General features: G+C 36.4%; 1 protein-coding gene across 1 annotated transcript in view; it reads left to right on the forward strand.

Moving 5' to 3' along the window:
* NUP62CL (nucleoporin 62 C-terminal like) overlaps positions 1-24,674 on the forward strand; it is a 79,435-nt gene that overhangs the window by 30,245 nt on the left and 24,516 nt on the right. Inside the window, exons 2-7 of the mRNA XM_010376246.2 lie at positions 2,065-2,169; positions 9,713-9,848; positions 16,874-17,024; positions 17,616-17,665; positions 17,811-17,945; positions 23,164-23,230. Coding sequence (XP_010374548.1) covers positions 2,112-2,169; positions 9,713-9,848; positions 16,874-17,024; positions 17,616-17,665; positions 17,811-17,945; positions 23,164-23,188 — 555 coding nt within the window. The 5' untranslated portion in view covers positions 2,065-2,111 and the 3' untranslated portion in view covers positions 23,189-23,230. The remainder of the gene's footprint in view (positions 1-2,064; positions 2,170-9,712; positions 9,849-16,873; positions 17,025-17,615; positions 17,666-17,810; positions 17,946-23,163; positions 23,231-24,674) is intronic.

The following is a 24,674-nucleotide window of genomic DNA, read 5'->3' on the forward strand; positions in this document are numbered from 1 at the left end:
ACATTATGTAATTTAAAAATTGTCCTTGAGTATTTCTTTGTGAGCAATCATAAATGGAATTATATTCTTACTTTCTTTCATTTTGTATTGTTCATTGTTATAATATAGAAATGTAATTTATTTTTGTATATTTATCTTTTATCCTGCAACCTTACAGAACTTGTTTATTGTTCTAGTAGATTTTTTATTTCTTAGAATTTTCTGTGTTCATGATCATGTCATCTGTGAATAGAGATAGTTTTACTTCTTTCTTTTCAATCCACATGCGTTTTATTTCTTTTTCCTGCCTATTGTCCTGGCTAGAATTTTCAATGTATTGTTGAATCGAAGTGGTTAGAGCAGACATCCTTGTTTTGTTTCTGATGGTAGTGGGAAAGTATTTAGTCTTTCTCCATTAAGTGTGATGTTACTATAGCGTATTCATTAGTGCCCTTTATCCTGTTTAGGAAGCTCCCTTCTCTTCCTAATTTGTTGAGTGTTTGTGCCATGAAAGGGTATTGGATTTTATCAAATGCTTTTACTACTTCTATTGAGATGATAATGTGTTTTTTTAATAATAGCATAATTGAGGTATAATTCACATCTTAAAATTCACCATTTTTAAGTATACAATTCAGTGGTTTTTAATATAGTCACATAGTGTACAACTATCACCACTATGTAATTTGAGAACATTTTCATCGCCCCCCCACAAAAAACCCTATACCCATTAGCAGTCACTCCCCATTACCTATTCCTCCCAGCCCCTGGGAATCATTAATATACTTTCTGTCTATGAATTTGCCTATTCTGGACATTTCATGTAAATAGAATTTCACAATATGAAACTTTTTTTGGTTTGCTTTTTTGGTCTGGCTTCTTACATTTAGCATAATGTTTTCAAGATTCATTCATGTTGTAGCGTACATCAGTACTTCATTCTTCTGATTTCAGGACAGCCCTTTTCAGCTTTCTTTTCCCCTGGTTATCTCTGATAAACTAGCCGACTTACACCCTGAATTGTTATTCTCATAAAGTTCCCTGCCTCCTCTTAATTGTTTACCTCCCAAATCTCCATTTTTTAGAGTAAGGTTTTGGACTTGAATGTCCTCATACTCTGTTTCAATAAAGTCAGTTCTTTTGGGGATGGCTTGGGAGCCCTCTGTTCTTATGAATGGCCTTTATCCCTGGGCAGAATCGTTCAGCCAGTGCTTTGGGTACTGGGCAGTGACAGTAGCCACTGGTCTTCTTGCTTACCTCTTCAGGTGTGGACCTTAACCCTGCAAGTGAACTGGGCTGGGATAATCAGGGTGAGGGTGATTGGGGCCTCAGTATTCTCAGCCTTCTCTGCTTGGGGTTGAGTCGCCACCCTGTGAGTAAAGGAAGGGAGCCCTTGAACTCTTGGCTATACTCAACAGGAATTTCGCCCCTTCAACTCTGTGTTGGAAGCGATAAGAAATGCTGGCTACTTGTCTCTCCCATTGGGATACTCTATTCCTTGATTGGGAGCTGGGGTCAGAGGGAGTCCAGTTTTGGCTACCCCTCCCAGGGGAGTAGCTTCTGTCAAGGTAGACAAGGGGATGGTGAAAGGAAAGGAGTGCCTTGTGGCTCATATGCCATAGACTGTCACTGTTAGATTACTGAGTTTTAGCAGATTTTCTTGAATAAATGTCTTTTCATTTGCTATGGGCTCTTAGAACAATTTCTAGCCATTTCCAATTTAAAGAAAAAAAAAACAACTTTTTGCTGGAACTTTTGGCTGGTTATGGATTTACTTGGAACAGGTTCATGGGACTTTTTATGCTGCAGTTCTGGAAGTGGATCCCCCCTCTTAGGACTTCTTTTTCAGTAAAGTAGAATTTCTTTGTTATGATGGTGCTAGAAGACTGACTATACTAAAGTAGTACCAATGAACTGTTTTTTTAATCAAGCTTTTACTCTGTCTTATTGATTAGGTTTCAGGATACCTGCTTTTCCTTGCTTTGTTTTTATTTCTCCATATTGATGAACCTTGTTATAATGGTGTTTTACTTTTAAAAATTATTTTTAATGACATATTTTTCCTTTTGTTACTCTGATTTTTAGGTTTGGCTCCAGCAGCTGCTGTTGCCACCACCACTAGTTCAAGCACCATGCAGTTTACCTCAATATCAAATGCTTTGACCTCCACTGCTGCTATTGGGCTCTCATGTAAGTTACTAATTCCAAAGAAAATACTGTAATTTCTCATGAGGCCACCTTACTCAATTCGCCAGTATATGCTACAGATCTCCTGTGTCTCAGAAATTATCATTATTCTTGAACCCCTTTATAATTGCTGATATCAATAGTAGCTTTGCTTAAGAACCTAATTCTCATGGCTTTAGCTGTGAATTTTTTTACGTTAACATGGTTATTATAGCTTAAAATGCTAACTTTAAGCATATAATTCATTAATATTGTGATGCTTTGAAACAACTTCTTGAAGCTATTAACAGTAGGGAGAGTGGGAGTTTTGCCAAGTATTTCTGAAGGGAAGAAGTCCTTATCCATGTGACTAAGATAAAATGGGAAATAAATGTTGGAGCCTTCCTATAGTGTGTTTTTCGATACCGACCTGGTTTGTGGTCCTTACATTTTACCTATCAGAAGTGGAACATGACAAAGGGCCAGCTGTAGTTTTGGGGTTCTAATTGATATTGTGTGATGTCTTGTGACCTCTCCCCTTGAAGAGGACCATCTCTCTGGATGCTTTGAGCTGAGATGTGAGACATTATCTCGTAACCTCAACTTCTTTGTTACACCTTTTCCATTAGTATAGTAATAGCAAATGTTGGAAATACTGAATTCAGGCCAGGCTCAGTGGCTCATGCCTGTAATCCCAGCATTTTGGGAGGCCATGGCAGGTGGATTGCTTGAGCCCAGGCGTTTGAGACCAGCCTGGGCAACATGGCGAAACCCTGTCTCTACAAAAAATACAAAAATTTGCCGGACATAGTGGTGTGTGCCTGTAGTCCCAGCTACTGGGGAAACTGAGGTGGGAGGACTGCTTGAGCCCAGGAGGTCAAGGCTGCAGTGAGCCAAGATTGCACCACTGCACTCCAGCCTGGGTGGCATAGTAAGACCTTGTCAAACAAAAAAAAAGGAAAGAAAGGAAGAAAGAAAGAGAGGGAGGGAGGGAGAGAGAGAGAAAGAAAGAGAAAGAAAAAGAAAGAAAGAAAGAAAAAGAGAGAAAGAAAGAAAGAGAAAGAAAGAAAGAAAGAAAGAAAGAAAGAAAGAAAGAAAGAAAGAAAGAAAGAAAGAAAGAAAGAAAGAAAGAAAGAAAGGAAGGAAGAAAAAGAAAGTTAGTTGTAGGCCTTAGGCAATTTTTTCTTACAGGTCTCTATAAACTGACTTCTTTCAAAGTTTCTTCTTCACAATATCATAATGTTCATCATTAAATTTTGTTGTAATCCTAGCTGTAATAGCCCCCCTCCCCAGCTCTATGGCAGTAAGATTGTCTCCATTCCTGGGAATAAAACTAGCCAGAAAATGTTTGATGCTTAATTGAGCATGAATAATGCTCAATTAACCATCACCATCCTCTTGTGCTATTGGCATAGTTAGGCATTAGTTAAGATTGGCTACCACATGACTTATATTTTCTACCACTTAGACTTCAATTTTGAGACATGACTATGATTCTGGAACCATTTTGATATATGTAAGCAGTATCCTTCTCAACTATGATAGATTTCATGAATATGACCATGTCCAAGGTTTGGAGTTAAAATTATTGAATTAATTCCATGTTCAGTCAAAACTTGCTCTCTGACCTTTGACAGGTTCCCCCACTTATCTCCCTCTGATGTCCTTGTCTACAAAATGAAAATATATTGGGACCACAATATCTTTTAGTTAACTTTAATGAATTATAAATTATACATCATAAAATTAACTTACTTTAAGTATGCAATCCAGAAATTTTAGTAAGTTTATCGAATTGTGTAGCCATCACTGTATTTAGTTTTAGAGCATTTACATCATTCCAATAAGATCCCTCAGCCACAGACAACCACTAATCTGTTTTCTATCTCCATAGATTTGCCTTTTCTGGACATTTCATATAAATGGATTGACCATGGTATTTTGAAGTTTAACCAAAAGTTTCTAAAGGACTCTTCAGATGAAAAAGACTATATAAATTTCTCACTGTTTTTGATTTAAAGGGTAATAGTTAATATTATGTTGTTCTCTGCTGTTGGTGCTCCAACAACTTCAGCTAGAGCATTTAATATTATAACCTTGGGATTTGCATTAAAATTCCCTGGAGCAGGTGGAGCAGCTCCTACTGTAGTTAATAAAATTTTAGAAGTATCAGGATGTCTTGGGGCTCTCATTGGAAATGTGCTTTATAACAAGCAGTAAGTAAGTTCTATGGCTTTTAGGGCTATGTGGTTTTGACCATCTCATCAGAGTATCCAAAAGGTACACTAATATGTTTATGTAGATGATTGCCAAAGAGTAGAATGAGACAGTTGATATCAATGATGTTACTTCTTTGAGATGACTACAGTCAAAACAGCTGCCAAATTCTTGCCAACCATCAAACTTAAGAATTTTTGTTATTGATCACAGTATTTAGCTGGTTGAGATTGATAAAGTTTTCTTTTTTTCTCTAAAAGTTAATATAAGTTTTGACCTCTATTAAAGTTGACCCTCTTCTAAAGTTGATTACAAGAGCTTCTCTAGACCTATTCTAAATTTGTTTCTGCCAGTTAGGAGCTAGTTAGGTTGTAGGTGGACGAAGACTTGGTTATCCATTGCCCCATAGCTATTGTGAGCTGGGTGGTAAGGGGTCATCTACCTAAACCTGTCTTTTAAGTTAGACTCCATTTTGGAGCAGTCTTATTTGTTTTTACTTTAAAAAGTTTACTTAGGGATGAAATGACTCTTTTTTAATCTGGCTTAAACTAAAAGTCAATCCCTTTTAAGCTTAAAATAATTATTCCTAAACAGACACGTATATCATCCCTCTCTTTTTTTTAAGATACAGTCTCACTTTGTCACCCAGGTTAGAGTGCAGTGGTGTGATTATAGCTGACTGCAGCCTAATCTCCTGGATTTATGTGATCCTCCCACCTCAGCCTTCTGAGTACCTGGGACTGCAGGCATGCACCACCATGACCAACTAATTTTTTTTTTTTTTTTTTTTTTTTTTTTAGTAGAGATGAGGTCTCACTACATTGTCCAGGCTGATCTCAAACTTGTGGGTTCAAGTGATCCTCCCACCTCAGCCTCCTGAGTATCTGGAACTACAGGTGTGCACCACCATACCTGGCTGATTTTTTTTTTTTTTAGAGATGGGGTCTCACTACATTGTCCAGGCTGGTCTCAAACTTCTGGGCTCAAGCTATCCTCCCACCTTGGCCTCCCAAAGTGCTGAACTTGTAGGCATGAGGCACCACACCTGGCCTCATCTCTTTATTTATTCTTTTACATGACCTTATGAGTTTCTACTGTTTAGTGGGCTAACTGGCCAATGTATGAGACTTGTGAAGGGTGTGTCATAAGAACGTTGCAAGTTACCATATTCGCAAAAAATGTAACACATTATTTCCCCATAAAACAATGACAAAATAAAACCTGGTTCTTTTAGTTATGGGTTGAATCACTGAAATATGAATGGGCAGCCTCTTTGATGATGCTGTCACATCCAGCTCTTATCTATATAAGTCTCAAATTCCTTCCTACAAATACTACTTTTGCTGCTAGCCCATCCCTTAGCACCATGATATGATTTGGCTGTGTCCTCACACAAATCTCATCTTGAATTGTAGCTCCCATAATTCCCATGTGTTGTGGGAGGGACCTGGTGAGAGGTAACTGAATCATGGGGACGGGTCTTTCTCATGCTGTTCTTGTGATAGTGAATAAATCTCACAAGATATGATGGTTTTATAAAAGGGAGTTCCCTTACACAAGCTCTCTTGCCTGCCACCATGTAAGATGTGACTTTGCTCCTCATTCACCTTCTGTCATGATTGTGAGGCCTCCTCAGCCATGTGGAACTGTGAGTCAATTAAACCTCTTTCCTTTATAAACTATCCAGTCTTGGGTATGTCTTTATTAGCAGCGTGAGAACAGACTAATACACATCATTTCACCCACCAGGACCTAACGCACTTACCCTTCTCCCCATTAGGTATGTCTCAACCTGACAGCCCCAATTTGGGGTCTTCTTTTTCCCTACTTACCTTTCTTTCTCTTCAAGTGTATTTACTTATTCAGATTCTTCATCTCATTAACCAGTCTTGCAGAGCAGCTTTCAAGTGTTTGTATCTGCAGATTTACAGCCACTTGGGATTACTCTCTGCCCTAGGTATAATCACCAAATTTTAAGAGAAGTTTGCTTTTTATAGTCTGGGAAGGTGATGATGTCCATTTCTGGCATGGAATAAGATGTATAGTTGTTGATCAGGGACAGGATAGGAAAACTCGATAGTAGAATATTTTAAAGACTATTTTCACTATTTTATGCAATGATTTTTAAGACTATCAGAATGAGATTTATTTAAATGTGAGTTCAAATTTGGTATGTAGTTTTTTGTATTATTTTTAGAACCATACTTCTGCTTTACTACACAGATAATGTAGTACTGACTGTATTAACCAGTTAAGACCAAAGTTGTAATTTGCAAAATCAGACTGTGATACAACTTCCAAACCCATTTCTTTACTAGGTATTAATTGAAATATTATTTGACTATGCCAGAGTTAATTTATGCCTTTAAAAATAGCATGAAAGATAACAAAAATAAAACTGTATAAAAAGTTAAAATAGGCCGGGTGTGGTGGTTCACGCCTGTAATCCCAGCACTTTGAGAGGCTGAGGCGGGCGGATCACGAGGTCAGGAAATCAAGACCATGCTGGCTAACACAGTGAAACCCCATCTCTACTAAAAATAAGAAAAAATTAGCCGGGTGTGGTGGCACGTGCCTGCAGTCCCAGCAACTCGGAAGGCTGAGGCAGGAGAATTGCTTGAACCTGGGTGGTGGAGGTTGCAGTGAGCCAATATCGTGCCACTGCACTCCAGCCTGGGTGACAGAGAGAGACTCCATGTCAAAAACAAACAAAAAAAAGAAGTTAAAATAATCATACCATTTTAAAATGACTCAGGATTCCTTTATGTTTGTGCTGCTTATAGGTAAAAACAATACATATATGCATACATACATATCACTCCCTCTAGAGAGAGCAGTTTATCTTTCTAGACTTTTTTCTAAGCATATACAGACATACATTACATTTGTTTTATAAAAATGGTACCATACTCTGTGTGTGTGTGTGTGTATACACATTCTTAGAATTTGCTGTTTCCTCTTAAGTATACATCTTTTTTTTTCTTTTCTTTTTTTTTTTTTGAGACAGAATCTCACTCTGTCGCTCACTTAGCCTCCTGAGTAGCTGGGATTACAGGTGTGCACCACATCTGGCTGATTTTTGTATTTTTAGTAGAGATGGGGTTTCACCATGTTGGCCAGGCTCGTCTCAAACTCCTGACCTCCAGTGATATACCTGCTTCGGCCTCCCAAAGTGCTGGGATTACAGGTGTGAGCCACCCTGCCTAGCCAATTATACATCTTTGAATATCTATCCATGTTAGGAAATACAGATTACTTTATTAGAAAACCATCTTTGGGTGAAGATATTCTCCTTTACAAGAAGGGCTCATTTAAAAAAAAAAAATTTATTTCTGTCTTGAATGCAGTAGTTACTCAGTGTTTGGGTGAATTAATCAATAAAGGGAGTCTATTGGCATTATCATTAATTTTTAGCATTTCTGAGGAAGGTTTTCCTTTCAGATAAGATTTTTGTTCTCAGATGAATAAAATTATGACTTATGGTTGTAAAGAATATCACGCAAGATCAATTCTGTAATCTCTCCACTGTTCTAACCATAGTGACTCCTGGGCTTCTTTGTGATTGGGCATGGTCTTCCTCTGTGGTGCACATTTCACCCTCACAAGGGCTAACATAAAGAATGGGGAATTATCATGAGAACCTTTGTGGCCAAAAAGGAAATGGAGTCTCGTGGAATTCAAGTAAAGTCATTGCCATGACACTGTTACTTCAAGGAAATTGGAACTTAAGATTATTCTTAAGGCAGCTTTAGGGACCTGCCAAATCAAATATTGCATAGGCATAATTAGGTTATTCTCCCTTTGTCTACTTTTTTCTTTTTTTAAATTTCTCATTGGTTTCCTTACCTCTTTCTCTGCCTTCCTGCTTTACCTTATCCTTAATTGTGACTTGCTCATGGTCCCTTACTTCTACTTCATCTCCTTCTTCTGTCAGTCCTATCAAGTCTCTCTGCCTATAGTTGGATTCCTTCTATACTTTTGGAAATATTTCCCAGTATCTGCCTAGAGTCAGATTTTTTCCATATTGCTAAATTTTTGGAAATGAAATTCTGACTCATATTAATCCTGTTTCGCTAGAGCTTTTTGTGCCAGACCCTCAGGTAGGCTGCTAGTAGTACATTGGATGGCTTCCCATCCTTCAGTTGGCCATCCTGCCCAGTCAACTGTGAACCAGGAACAAAAACGACAGTTATCTGGAACAAAGAATCGGTATTTGAGCTTGTTCCCTCAGCAGGAATGTTCCCTCAGGCCAGCCTCTGTCAGAGTAGTCAGTGCTTGTAGCAGGCACCATGGTTTATGCATTTATCTGGTGTGGCCATCAATCTGAAACTATTGCTAATTTGGAAAGCAAAGCTAACATAAAACAATCATGTACATTATATTTTCATAACAGATTCCTTGTTACAGAAGCAACATTTACTAGTTGTAAGAACATTTGAAAATACAGAGACCAAAAAGAAGAAAATAAAACCTTCCCAGTTCCCTAGCAGCCACAATTTTCTATGCATTGTTCATTAAGTGCTCAGTGTGTAATAAGAACCAAAAGTGCTGCAGAAATTTAGAAAACCAAAGGAAACTATGAGTAGGAGAGAAGTAGGTGATAAATATGGGGAACAAAGAATTTGAGTCAAGCCATGAAGGATACTTAGGATTTTATCTATAGAGAGCAGGACATTCTAATAGGGGTGTAACAGAAAAAGACACATAAGAGAGAGTCTGGGCTGTAGATAAAGCTTTGAGAGGCTTTTGACTAGGGTTTGCAAAAATGCATGCCTAGTATTGACTGTGGTATAAAGAAATAGGCACTCTTTCCTATCGATAGGGACATAAATTGGCAAAATCGTTTAGATAGGGCAATTTGCCAAGTTATATTAAAATTTAGAGCATGCTGACACTTTGATCTAGAAATTTTATTTCTAGGAATTAATTACACAGATACAGTCATGTAAGTATGCAAAGATATAGATGTACAGAGATCTTTTCTAAATTGCAATTATTCTTTTCTTGAAAGTTTCATAAAACTTACCAGCAGTGACATCTGGGACTGGAGTTTTCTTTATGAGAAGAATTTTGAAGATTGATTTGATTTCTTTCATGGTTATTGGGCTGGTTAGAAGTTTTATTTTTCTATGAATTTATCCAGGATTTTTAGTTTTCAGCTGGAAAGTTAATCCAGGTACCTGGCCTGCCATTTATTATTTCATATTACAACAGTGTGGAATTCAAATCTGCATCTTTGAGTTCAAATTTGTATTTTTAAAAATGCCTCCATAATTTTAAATCTGAATGATAAAGGCTTTAATGAAACAATTTCTCATTTCTTACTAACATTATACACTTTATTTTCCAGTTACAGCTTCAACGACTACCACTACCACTTTCACCACCAACACTACTACCACAATCACCAGTGGCTTTACTGTGAACCAAAACCAACTGTCACCAAGAGGGTTTGAAAACCTTGTACCTTATACTTCAACTGTTAGGTAAGCCTATTTATTTAAAAACTTGCTTGTGTTTCATTTTATTTGTCATGTACAAGACATTTGCTTGGATAACTTTAGAATAATATTTGAAAGTTAGCTAAATGATTGAGTTGAGGGAACAGTTAAGAGAAAGATTTCTGTAGCTTAGGAAGTTGAATAACCAACAGCACACCTTTGCCTTCTGAATATCATTATAATAGAATCATTACTATTACTAATAATAGCTACCACTTATTGTGCAATTACTGTATGTTTGGCAAGATGACAATGCATTACAAGCATCATGTAATTTATCCTCACAGTAACCCTATGAGGTAGGCAGTATTTTCATTCCCATTTTGTAGGTGAGAAAACGAGAGCATACAGAGATTTTATAATCTGCTCATAGTTGCATACTTGTTAATGGTTGATCCAGGATTAAAATTCAGGCAGTCAAACTCTGGAGCCAGTATATGATGTTTCTCTCTAGTATTTGTTCATTTTTTAAGTTAAGCTTTTTATTTTGAGATAATTGTAGAGTCACGTGTATATGTAAGAAATAATACACAACATTCTGTATGGTCTTTATATCATTTCCTCCAGTGATAACATCTTAACAGTACTATAGTATAATATCACAACCAAGATATTGATATTGCTACAGTCAAAATTCAGAACAGTTTTACCACTACAAGGATTCCTCCTGTTGCCCTTGTATAGCCACACCCACTCCCCTCCTTTCCTTGACCCTGAGCAACAATTAATGTTCTCTATTTCTATAATCTTGACATTTCAAGAGTGTTGTGTAGATAAAGTCATATATATGTGACCTTTGGGAACTGGATTTTTTTATTCAGCATAATTCCTTGTGATCCACGCAAGTTGTCATGCGCATCGATAGTTTGTTCTTTTTTTATTTCTGAGTAGTATTCCATGGTATTTTGGATGCACCATGGTTTGTTTCACCATTCACCTGCTGATGGACATACAGGTTGTTTCCAGTTTTTTTGATATTATGAAAAAAGCTGGTGTGAACATTGGTATACATGTTTATTATGAATATAAGTATTTCTCTGTGATAAATGCCTAGGAGTGCAGTTGTCGGGTGGTATGGGTTACATGTTTTTTGTTTGTTTGTTTTGTTTTTTAAGAAACTGTCAAATTCTTTTCCAGAGTACTGTGCCATTTTACATGCCCACTAGCAATGTATGGGTGATCCAGATTGTCTGCATTCTTTCCAGAATTTGGTATTGTCACTATTTTTTATTTTAGCCCTTCTGACAGATGTGAAGTGATATCTCATTATGGTTTTAATTTGCATTTCCCTGATGACTAATGATGTTGAACGTCTTTTCACATGTTTATTGCCATCAGTAGAGCCTCTTTGGTGAAATGTCTGTTCATATCTTTAGTCCATTTTCTACTTGGATTATTTGATTTTTTTACTGTTTGGTTTTGAGAGTTTGTTATGTACTCTACATGCCAGTCTTTTGTCAGATATGTGGCTTATAAGTATATTCTTTAACTGTATACTTGTACATGTAACTTGGCTTTTCATCCTCTTAACAGGGTCCTTTTGTTGTATCAAAACCTTTAATTAATGAGTTACAATTTATCACATTTTCTTTTAATGAATTGTGCTTTTAGTGTCAATTATAAGAAATCTTTTCTTAGCCCTAGATCCCAAAGATTTTCTTCTGTGTTTTTCTAAAAGTTTTATAGTTTCACATTTTACATTTAAGCTTGTGATCCATTTTGAGTCAATTTTTATATAAGGTGTGAGGTTTAGGTCAAGATTAATTTTTTTTTTTGTCTGTAGATGTCAAGTTTTTCCAACATCATTTATTGAAAGACTATCTTCCCCCCAAATTGCTTTTGCACCTTTGTCAAAAATCAATTTGTGTCAAATGCTTTTTCAGCCTCAGTTGATAGTCTTTTAAGATTCTGTTTCTTTATCTTGGTGAAGTGGTAGATTACACTGATTGATTTTCAGATGTTCAACCAGCCCTGAATATGTTGAATAAATCCCACTTGATCATGGTGTATAATTTTTTGATATATTTTTAAAAATTTGGTTTCCTGGTATTTTGTTTGAGGACTTTTGTATCTAAGTTCATGAGAGATATTAGTCTGTAGTTTTCTTTTTTTATGTCTCTAGTTTGATATCAGGGTAATATTGGCTCTATAAAATGATCTTAAAAGTATTCTGTTTTCTGTTTTCTAAAAGAAATAATATAAATAGGGGTATTTATTTACTTATTATTATTATTTTTTGAGACAAAGTCTTACTGTGATGCCCAGGCTAGAGTGCAGTGTCAAGATCTTAGCTCACTGCATCCTCCACCTCCCAGGTTCGAGTGATTCTCCTACCTCAGCCGAGGCCTCCTGAGTAGCTGGGATTACAAGCTCCTGCCACCACGTCCAGCTAATCTTTGTATTTTTAGTAGAGACGGGTTTCACCATGTTGGCCAGGCTGGTCTCGAACTCCTGACCTCAAGTGATCTGCCCGCCTCAGCCTCCCAAAGTGCTGGGATTACAGGCGTGAACCACCATGCTCGACTAAAGGGGCTTTTAGGCTAAAGGGGCTTTTAAATTACAAATCAATTTCTTTAGTGATTCTAGAACTATTCAGGTTATCTAGTTAATCTTTGATGAATGTGTGGTTTTTAAAGAGTTGGCCCATTTTTTATGTTGTTAAATTTGTGAGTATAAAGTTGTTCATAGTATTCCATTATTGTCCTTTTAATGGTTGTAGGGGTATTCCTGTTTCATTTCTGATATTAGTGGTTTGTGCCTTTCTTTCATCAATTTTATCGATCTTTTCCCAAAGAGCCAGCTTTTGTTTAATTAATTATTCTCTATTCTTTTCATGTTTTCAATTTCACTGATATCTACTCTATTATTTCCTTCCTTCTGATTGTACTGCATTCATTTTGCTCCTTTTCTAGTTTGTTGAGGTGTGAACTCAGACTATTGATTTGAGACTTTTCTTATTTTTTAACGTACACATTTAGTGCTATAAATACCCCACTCAACAGTTCCTTAACTGTGACCTACATATTATGTTATATTGTGATTTCATTCAGCTCTATATACTTCTTAAATTTCCTTTGTGAATCCCTCTTTTACTAATTTATCATTTAGAAGTGTGTTTAATTTCCAAGTGTTTGGAGATTTTCTTGTTTTTTCTGTATTTATCGCTACTTTGATCCCATTGTGGTATTAGAATATGCTTTGTATGATTTTAGTTCTTTTATATTTATTTAGGTTTGTTTTGTGGGTGAGTATACAGTCTGTCTTGATGAATGTTCCATGGACATTTGAAAATTGTGTTTTCTGCTGTAGGGTGGAATGTTCTATATATGTAAATTTGATTCTGTTGCTTCACTGTAATTTCAGATTCTGTATTATTGGAGTCTTTCTGTCTAGTAGTTCTTTCAGTTGTGGAGAGTGGCTTTTTGAAATCTCCGCCTTTAATTGTGGATTTCTCTATTTCTCCATTTAGCTCTATCAGTTTTTATTTCATGTATTTTGAGGCTTTTTTGTTTGGTCGCCTACACATTTAGGATTGTTAGCCTTCCTGATGCCTTGATTCCTTTATCACTAGGTAATGTCTCTCTTTGGTTCTAGTAATTTTCTTTGCTCTGTAGTCCACTTTATCTGATATTAATATAGCCATTTCTTTTTAAAAAATGAAGCTTGCATTCTTTCCATTCTTTTACTTTCAAACTATGTATTAATATATCCTTGTATTTGAAGTGAATTTCTTATAGACAGTATATTGTTGGATCATTTTTTATTCACTCTTCCAGTCTCTGTATTTTATTGGTATGTTTAGCACATTTATATTTAAGGTAACTATTCATATGTTAGAGCTTAAATCTGCCATTTTATTTGTTGCTTCTGATTTTTGTTCTTCTCTTTCTTTTTTTTACTCTGCTGTCGGTTGTTTGAATATTTTTGGGCGGTTTCATCTTGTTCTGTTTATAGTGTTTTTAAGTACATTATTTTGTATAGTTTTATTACTGGTTGCTCTAGGTATTCCAGATACATGCATTACTTACAACAGTGTAGTCATACCACTACACTGTGTGGGTGAAGTACAGAAACCTTAATTCCATTTAATTCCTTTTACCCTTCTTAGCTTTTAAGTATGGTTGTCTCAGCCATTTCTTCTGTGTACATTGAATATCACGTCACATGGGGTTATAATTTTTACTTCAGCCATCAAATGATTTAAGAAATGAGAAGTAGAATAGTATATTTACCCTTGTCTATACCCATTTTGATATTCCTTCCTTTATATCAGGGGTCCTCAACCCCTGGGCCAAAGACCAGTACTGATCTGTAGCCTGTTAGGAACCGGACCACACAACAAGAGGCGAGCAGCAGGTGAGCGTGCATTAATTACTGCCTGAGCTCTGCCTCCTGTCAGATCAGACATTAGATTCTCATAGGAGCGTGAACCCTATAGTAAAATGCACATGCAAGGGATCTAGGTTGTGCACTCCTGATGAGAATCTAACGCCTGATGATCCTCCCACAGGCCCCTCCCACCGTCTGTGGAAAAATTGTCTTCCACAAAACCGGTTCCTGGTGCCAAAAAGGTTGGGGATCGCTGTTTTATATGATGTTCCAAGTCTTCTGTTTTCATTTCTTTTCTGTTTAATCTTCAAGGGTAGGTTTGCTAGCAACAAATTATCTTGATTTGACTTTGTGTGAGAATATCTTTATCTCCCCCTTCATTTCTGAAGGACATTTTCACCAGATACAGAAGTCATTGTTGACACTTTTTTTTTCATTCAGTGCTTGGTTTTAGATGAGAAATCTGCTGTCATCTAAACTGATATTCCTTTTTAAGTAATGCATTTTTTTCTTTCTGGTTGCTTTCAAGATTTTTTTTCTTTGTCTTTAGTTTTCAGAAGTTTAATTATTTTGTGTCTTAGTGTGGATTTGAGTTATTCTGTTTTGAGTTTGTCCAGCTTCTTGTATCTATGGGTTTATATCTTTTGACAAACTTTGAGAGTTTTCAATCTTTTTTTTTTTTTAATATGTTTTTCAGTCCCATTCTCTCTTTCCTCTCTTTCTGGAACTCTTATCATACAAATGTTACTTCTTTTATTATTGTCCTCCAAGTCCTTGAGACTTTTTTCATTTGTTTCTGCAAAGTTTTTCTTTGTTTTTCTGTAAATTCTATTTGTCTGTCATCAAGTTTTCTTATTCTATCCTCTGTTGACTGCATTCTCTTATCAAACTCCTTAGGTGAGCTTGTTATTTCAGTTATTTTACATTTCAGTTCTATATCTTTCATTTGGTTGTTTTTCATAATTTCTATTTATTTGCTGAGATTTTCTATTTTTTCATTTGTTTTAAGAAAATTTGAAATGGCTTGTTTGAGCCTTTTTTTGATGGTTGTTTTAAAATTCTTTTCAGATAATTCCAATATCTGATACCTCTCAGTGTTGGCATCTGTTGTCTTTCCTCTTTCAAGTTGTGGGTTTTCTGGGTTTTGATATGATGGGTAATTTTTAAAATTTTATCTTGGACATTTTGTCTATTATGTTAGGAAAGTCTAGGTCCTATTTTCATCTTTTTTTTTTTTTTCATCAAGCATCTCTTTATTGACATGTAGTACAAGGGGTGGGTGTGTTTGTATGTTCAGCTTCCCACTGGACCTTACCCACACCACTCCAGCAAAAGTGGAGCACTTATTCACACGCTGTCTCAAGGCAGATGGGTGGTTTGGAAACTCTGCTTCCCGCTTAGCCTCACTGACTCATCGCTCATGAAAGGTGAACATTGCATGCTACCACTTTATTGCCAGTAAGTGGAGATGTAAGCTCAGCTCCCAGCTGGGCCCTGGAGCCCCCAGATCAAGGGGAAGTGGAGGACTGACTCACACTGCTTAGTTGCTGCAGGTGGAAGCAGAATTTCAGCTTCCTGTTGGCCTCACTGACACAAGGGGAGGGAAGAAGCATGATGTCAGCTACTCTGTTTCATATCACTTCATTCAGCCTCCTTGGTTGGTATGAAGGCTTAGCTCTCTACTGGGCCCAGCTGACACAGGCTCATGGGAGAAGGGGGACAAAGTACTGACTAGGCATTCTTTGCCCTACCTCATTTAGTCTTGGCTTTGCCAGTGGATGTGGAGGTCAAGCTTCTCATTGGGCATTGCTGACCCCATGGATGGTAGGAAGTGGGATCCCTACAGGTACTAACTTGAATTACCTTGTTCAGTTGTAATGATGCTGGGTGGATATAGAGATTCAGCTCCTCACTGGGTCTCTTTGACATCAGAGGCAAGAGGTGAAGCCTAATGGTGACTAAACCCTGCCTCTTCTGCCTCATTGAGCCTTGTTGCTACTGGGTAGGAATTTAGGTTCAACTTGTCATTGGATCCAACAGAAAGAACCCTGGTAGAGGAACTGGAATTGTGCCTGTGTCTTCCACTTGGGGAATTGATGATTACCTTCCCACTGAGCCCTGCTGACACTGCCCCAGCAGAGGAATCAGCATTGACTGGTTCTGCTGGCCAAGGGATCAAAGATTAGCTAGTTACTGAGCCTTTTTTGATACCACTTGGCAGGAGAATCAGAGTTCTGCATGGTTCTGCCCAGTGGGGAATGCCCACTCTCTTGTGGATACTACTCAGACAGGGAATGGGTCACTTTGACTAAGAGCTGGGGGAGAGAGAATCCTATCTCCTTAGCTATGCCTACCCAGAAAGGAGCTTCTGTCATGCTGAGCTGGGATGAGGGGAAGAGAAAGGGCGGATTATGGCACAGACTTTAGCTATTCTTGCTGTGATTTAGTAGGTTTCTTAATAAATCTGTATTTACTATATTCCTCTAGGATAATTTCAAGTGACTTTGAGGGGTTTTTTTTCAATCATCTTTACCAGTTATGTTTGTTTTCTTGGGGAGCAGGTACGGGAAACTCCTTACATGCTGTTTTCTTCTCAGAGTCCTCCTGAGTTCATTTTTAAAATCTGATCACACTTTTTAAAGTATGATTATTGGATCATCCTGCATCCTTTTATGTTTTAGTGTAGTAGCAACTCCTGTAATGACATATGGTCACCTGGAGGGTCTTATAAATGAGTGGAACCTTGAGCTGGAAGATCAAGAGAAGTACTTTCTTCTCCAGGCCACTCAGGTCAATGCTTGGGACCGTACATTGATTGAGAATGGTGAGATGGTAAGAAGATGTTTTCATTAATCTACCTATATTGTGCAAGTATTTACAGATGAACACAAGAATATAGACTGTGTTTTGTGGTTTTCTTTGTTTTTGTTGTTTTGTTTACATTTTTGTTTTTTGAGACAGGGTCTTGCTGTATCACCTAGGCTGGAGCACAGTGGTGCAATCACAGCTCACTGCAGCCTCAATCTCCCTGGCTTAAGCAATCCTCCTACCTCAGCCTCCTAAGTAGCTGGGACCACAGGGGCACACCAGCACCCCCAGCTAATGATGTGTGTGTGTTTTCAGTAGAGATAGGGTCTCACTGCATTGCCCAGTCTGATCTCAAACTCCTAGGCTCAAGTGATCTTCCTGCCTTAGCCTCGCAAAGTGCTGGGATTATAGGCATGAGCCACCATACCCAGCCCTGTGGCTAATTTTCTATTCCAATATTGGTGAGCAGTTCAAAATATATCCCTTAGGTAATAAGTGCCCTGAATAAAAGGAAATCTGTCATATTTGAAGTGTATTTGAGAAAATTAATATTGCTCTAAAATTGTTATATAAATTCAAATACTTATATTGTTGTATTCATATTTCTCTTTATAGATTAGTGTTTTACATGGAGAAGTGAACAAAGTGAAACTGGATCAGAAAAGGTAGAACCTTAGATTTCCTTGGTTGAAAGATTAAAGACCTATCTTTTTATTCAGTGTTTTTTTTCCTTCTGTAGTTTGTTAACTCTTTTCTTTTTGTCACTCCAAATTCCTTTCATCAGCCCTTTTATTAACTTATTTTATTCAGGTTGGAACAAGAATTGGATTTTATCCTGTCAGAGCAGCAGGAACTAGAATTTCTGTTGACTTATTTAGAGGAGGCTACGAGCAACCAGAGTGGACTTCATCATCTGCAGGATGCAGATGAGGAGCGTGTGAAGACGTAAGTAACTGAATAAAGATTGAAGAATGGGGCAGGACTTACATATTATGAGAGCATTCCAGGAACAGAGGGGAAAAGTCAAATTGGAAGGCAAAGAATACAAATTGGTAGAAAGGGACAAGCTTTTGTAGTTGACATTTATCAATTTGTTTATTTTCTGCTTATCTTTTCTGGATGCTTGTAAATGAGGAAATCATTCTGGCAATTTTGTTTTATAGCATTTTGTTTATTGTTATTACTGTCAACCTTATGCATGTTCACTGTAAAGGTTTTGTATTTGTCAAATTTGTTATTAAATTAGAAGTACAAATTTTATGTGTGTGGTGTCATGGTATTGTGGGATATTTGTGGTCTCCTCTTTATTTTGATTCTGCTAAAACTAATGTTCATGCAATTGCTTTAGTGATAAATCATTTGCTATTTTAAAGGCAATTTGTTAATCTGGAGGCAAACTGTATAGCTTTCAAAAATGGAGTGATTTTGTCAGTGTATTAGGAGGGCTGTATTTTATTTGTGAACTCTTCAGTCTTTACCTTCTGTCAATACAGTGCCAATGTTCCCAAAGTAACTTTATTTCTCTGGAACTGAGGTTTGGTAGTCTGTCAATTTATTAAGTATTAGAATTTGTATGAATGAACAACATAATCTAGACTGAGACTAAATTGGACACATTTTATCAATGATTTATTATGAGTTAAAACTGGGCCTATTTTTAACATGCTTGCAAGTTAACTTTTTTGTAGTTAGTACAAAAACTAATGTGGTAAGTACAACTAATCTGTATTAACCTAAACCAGTTTCTGCTTTTGTGTTTCAACCTTTGTGAATTTTTCTTTTCTTTGTATTGCTTTCTATGCATTCTATCATTTTTTTGAAACATATAGAGTTACATTTTTGGCCATAAGATCCTAACTGTAGTTTGAAGAAATCTTCATGACATTAGTTCCTTTCCAGTTGCTCTTTTGTAGTCAGATATATTTATATATATTCAAGATGAAGTCTTGCTCTGTCGCCCAGGCTGGAGTGCAGTGGCACGATCTCGGCTCACTGCAACCTCTGCCTCCTGGGTTCAAGCGATTCTTCTGCCTCAGCCTCCTGAGTAGCTGGGATTACAGGCACGTGCCACCACGCCCAGCTAATTTTTTGTATTTTTAGTAGAGATGGGTTTCACCATGTTGGCCAGGCTGGTCTCGAACTCCTGACTTCATAATCCACTCCCCTCGGCCCCCCAAAGTGCTGGGATTACAGGCATGAGCCACCACACCCAGCCCAGATTTATATTGTGATGAAATATTTACCAGAATCTTCAACAATCTAGGCAACCAATTCTATGGCATAAGTACTATGCCATAGAAAGGCAGTAGATAGTTGTTACCTACAAATCTAATTGACTCTTTAAATCTTTATACACATTAAGGTTGAAAAATCCTCTGGCCACTTTAATTCTTATAAACATATTTATTGACTGGGTCGTGTGTGTGTGTGTGTGTGTGTGTGTGTGTGTGTGTGTGTGTGTAGTTTGTGTGGAAATCTTGAGAATTTAGGCAACTAACTTGTGAACTTAGCAGGTTTGTCTATCTTTGATTATTGTGAAGCTCATTTCTGAAAACATCTTTTTTGCCTGATGGAGTATATTTATATGAGGTTTTATTTTGAAAATTTGTGTATTCAAGATCATTGAAGACATCTCAGCATTTATTGAATATTGCCAAACCCTAAATAACTTCTCTTTTGTATGTAAATGTCCTTTAGGTGTATTTTGACACCTTAAAGGATTCCTTTGCTCTACAGATTCCCAGGGTATTCACCTGGAGGATAAATAGGTGATAATAAAAATGGCAAAGTAGATAAAAGCCTTCTCATTTGGAGTCTTTTTAGAATATGGTAATAATAAGGTCACAAATGCTGCATCCATGAAAATATATCAGTGGTCATTATTGAACTCCACTGAAAAGATAGGGGAATTAGGGCAAATCCAATTAGCAGTGTCATATTTATATGTCAACAACAATAGGTAGTGGAGAAAACACTTTTTGTTAATCCCTTTATTTTACTTGCCTTTTCAGTTACAGATTAGCAAAGAGTATAGATGCTCAGCTGAAACAAATGGCCCAAGATCTCAAGGATGGTGATAATCACCTGAATACATTTGAAAGTTCTGCTGACACTACTGATCCGGTGTGTTTACTGCTTTGTGTACTTAGACAACCAAGATTTAGTATGAAATTAGCATTCAGCCAGGTATGGTGGCTCATGCCTAAAACCCGAGCACTTTGGGAGGCTGAGGCAAGAGAAATGCTTTAGGCCAAGAGTTTGAGACCAGCCTGGGCAACATAGTGAGACTCTGTCTCTATAAAAAATGAAAAAATATATCTGGGCATGGTGGTACATACCTACAGTCCTACTTACTCTGGAGGCTGAGGTGAGAGGGTCACTTGAGCCCAGGAGTTGAAAGCTGCAGTGAGCTATGCTTGCACCACTGTGCTCTAGCCTGGGTGACAGAGTGAGATCCTGTCTCTAAAAAGAAATTAGCATTCTGTGGTTCCTTTAAGCTAGTCCCTTTCATCCATCTTCTATAGTGTTTCTTCTTGCCTCTAGAGATATGAAGCCCCTTGGGTGTGGTTAGTGGAGCAGGAAACATTTAGAGGCAGAAAAGGTTGTGAGCTTTTTGTGGTTATTCCCAGGAAGGTGAAAATATTACTCTTCTCTAAGCTGTCATGGTTTTCTTCCTTATTCTTCACATAACTAAGTATGTACCTGTATTTATTTTTCTGTTCACATATTAGCCAGTTCATTCTTCTTTTTACATATTTGTTTACATACTCATGTAAGTGTTAGTAGGTATGCTTGTGTCTGTTAAACACAACCAGGCAATCCTTAATTTATGATTAGATTGTATTTTAACGTTTGTTAGGTTGACTGTTTGAGACTTTACATTTTTCTATAGAAACTTGGTGAAATATGGTTATTAGGTTTATACCTGCCCCCATAGAATACAACTTAGCTCATAATAAATGTATTGTATCAGTGGAATTACAGCTGAGGCTCCAGTTAGAGTTAAGGTGCTGTGAATTAATTTGGCAGTAAGAAAGAATTGGTTTTTTTTTTTCTTTCTGTATACTCTGATCAAAGAGTTTATTTCCTGTACCTTTCCTGTTGTCTCAGCAGCTAAATGGAGTCCTTCTTTTCCCATTCCCACTCTGTGGCAGTAATAGTAAGAGGGATCTCCCATTGTGGGAGTTCCCATTGTGCTATCAGTTAAATATAATTAGGAGTGAGGCCAGGATCCGGTAGGTGAAGATGAATGGCATATATATAAGTGGTGATTATTCTTTAGTAAGCTCTTTGTTCAATTATATACAGACAGTTCTTTATCTACATACACATTACCATTTTTTATTATAAAGATATAGTGTATTATAGCTGAGAAAGTATTAGAATTTTGTTTAAGTCGTTTAATCTCTCTGGGTCTTGGCTCCTTCTTTTGCAAAATGTCAAGGATAGACTAAATGATCCTAAGTCCCTTCGGGCTATAAAAATTATGCCATTCTCTACTTTGGGTGAATCTAAAGTTGAACAAAGACAAATAAAAATTAGTCTGAAATTATTCATGACACCATGTCCCTGTGTTCACACAGATGATCAAGAGTTTACAAAATACAGGTTTTCTCTTAATGAAATATTAGATTACCATTGTAACTCCAAAATTGAAAATTGTTTTGTTGTAATAGAATTTTGATGCATAGGTAAATATATGCAGATTTAGACACTCAGCAGAGCTGATTTCTAGTTTCTCCATGTTGAATTAATAAAAGTGGAGTGTTCTCAACCAAGTAAGTAAAAGGAGACTATAATTCTGTCTTTGTCCATTTTCTCTACTTTGCCCTGGATTGTTTTGTTTTATTTTAGTAGTGGGTAGTAAATGGTTTGAGTCTTTTTGTTTTCCTGGCAGGGGCGATTGGGATGTTTAAGATGAGTCAATTAAAGGGTAATTGCTGTTTGATTGCAGAATAGAAGAAGAAAGAGATCACTGACAGCCCTTTTTGCAGATAGCATAAATCCTTGGACAAGAAACGGGAAAAACATTTTCTGAACAATAATATTCCTGTAGATAATTTATTGTAACCAGATTAACAAAGCTTTATTACTCTGGGTCACATACTAGGGAAGAAAAATAGGAGCTATGTGTTCCAGTATTCACGGTGATGAGATTTATTTATTTTTATTCCCCCTTTTTTTGTGAGCGGCAATGGGAAAGACCACCTAATGTCTAAAAGTTTTATTAAGTAAGTTCATATTATGCACTGTGTTATTCAGTCACATTTTCTTAAAAAATCCATAAGGAAAATTAAGTCATCTATATTACCAGTACCCTGATAATATACTGGTGTGTTTCTTTCCAGTCTTTTTTGCTATGCTGCTAAAAATACTTCTTTTGTTTTAAAGAGTACTGAAAACTAAATAACTTTTTGTATTCTGTCTTCACTTAACATTCTTTCATGGTCTTTCCCAAAAATTTTAACCATTCTTTGAAAACATAAGTTTTAATGGTACTACAGTGTTTCATCAGGGTTGACTTTACCATAATATACTTAATCATTTTTTGATTGGTAGAGATATTGTTTCCAATCTTTAGCCAATATAAAATAGTCCAGTAATCACCACTTACATTTAGATTTGATTATCTACTCTGGATAGGCTCCTGGAAATAGAATATACTGACTGAGTCAAAAGGTGTGAATATTTTAAAGCTTTTGATATGTATCATAAAAATTTACATTTTGAAAGGTTGGGTCAATTTATATTACTATTGGCTATATATGAATGTACCTATTTTTCCCACGCACTCAATAACTGAGTATGACCATTTTTTAAAAATTGCTGATTTGGTTGACAACTGGTGCTATTTTTAATTTTTTATGTGAATGCATTGTCTTGTGAAATGTGTCTTAATGTTCATTATACTGTGGTAGTCAGTTTCTTATTGAATTATAGGTATCCAATTCCTGATATTTACAAATAATTAAATTGAACCAATATATAAAGATAATGAACATTGCAAATATGAATTAGCAAAAAAAACACTGAATTAGTAATTCTCAGTCCATTTCTTACCAGAAGAAATTAAAAGTCACTTCCTAACGTCAATTTCTTATGTTTATTTTTTATTTACCACCTCAGAATAATCATAATCTAAAAGTCTTATATGTGTTTTCAGCTCCACCAGATCTGCAGAATTCTGAATGCCCATATGGACTCTCTGCAGTGGATTGATCGGAATTCAGGTGAGAGTTTGCTTGTATGCCACTCTGTGTATTTATTGCAAGTAGAAAATGTGATACATGTCAGTTGTATGCTCCATGATCAAACTCATATAAAAGCTGTTGTATGGGTGTTGCTTAACTCACAGTATGTGTATTTTAGTTCTGAAAAACTGTAATTCCTTATTTTTTTTAAATGAAATACACATAGGATAAACTAGAAATTAATGAAAATAGAGGATGGATAGCAATGGGGCACATAGAGTTGGGATAGAAGCAAGACTTCTATGAATATGCCTTTTTATACAGTTTTGACTTGGGGACCATATAAATGTTTTACATACCAAAAAATTAGAATTAAGTAAAAAATAATGGGAAGGAAGACAAATACTAAAATTGAATACATACTGAAACTAAACAAACTTACATAACTAATTTATAATGATAGCCCAGTTCAGATAACTTTTGAGCATAGTGTTCTTGATGATGCATCCTTCTAGGATGTCATCTTAAGGATATAAGGAACATCAAGGAAATTTTAAACTTTCTCTTAATAGGTTTATTATTAGTTTCAGAATTATAATACCAGTATTACTACCATTTCACATATATTGAGAAATAAAGCAAAGCATATTAGTGATAATAGAAGTCAAGATTTTCATTGAAAGTCAAAAAGATAGAAGTTATTTTTCCTCTTCTTTTGTATTTGCATTATAAATTTGATGTAAGATATCAGTAATTAATTCCTGTTCCTTTGTTCTATACACGGAAATGGCCTAGAAGCAATGACAGACATCCCCCAGTGGTAATGAGCACACCTAGAAGCTAGATCTTGGTTTCTAAATGCCATTCTCACTGAAAGGAGCCAAGTCTTCTTGGGGAACTGTCTAACAAGTCTTCTTGGGGAACTGTCTAATCTCATGCCTCAGGCTGGGGAAGTACAGAGTGAGCTTGGGACTTCTTGTGCAAGAAAGCAATCATTGTTAAGTGACTAATAAGGTTATATCAGGCCACAAGATTGTGCTTGAAGGGACTCCCACTGGCCACATTAAGACGGTTTGAACATCAAAAAGAATAGTAATAGTAACAGATTATAATAGACTGAGGGAAAATAAAATCTCATGAATCTATAATAATACTCCAAAAAACAAAGGAAGTACAGGAGAAAGTCTACAGAAGCATGCCAGCTAATTATTAAAAGGAATGATAAAATTAGAAAACTACCATTAATAAAACTTTAAACAGAACACTTTCATTAAGCTCACCCTCATCTTGAACACCCTGCCTCATTCGTAAAATGTTCAAACTGTCATTTCTTGGCAGAAAAAGATGATAGCAGAAAATGGACCAAATACAGTCTGTAAGTTGCTGAGTTAATTTTTTCAAAACAGCTTTATTGAGGCATAATTTACATACCATAAAGTTCACCCATTTTAATTGTACAATTCAATGAGGAAAAGAGCCATTT

Source organism: Rhinopithecus roxellana, chromosome 10 (assembly GCF_007565055.1).
Source record: "Rhinopithecus roxellana isolate Shanxi Qingling chromosome 10, ASM756505v1, whole genome shotgun sequence".
Lineage (NCBI taxonomy): Eukaryota > Metazoa > Chordata > Mammalia > Primates > Cercopithecidae > Rhinopithecus > Rhinopithecus roxellana.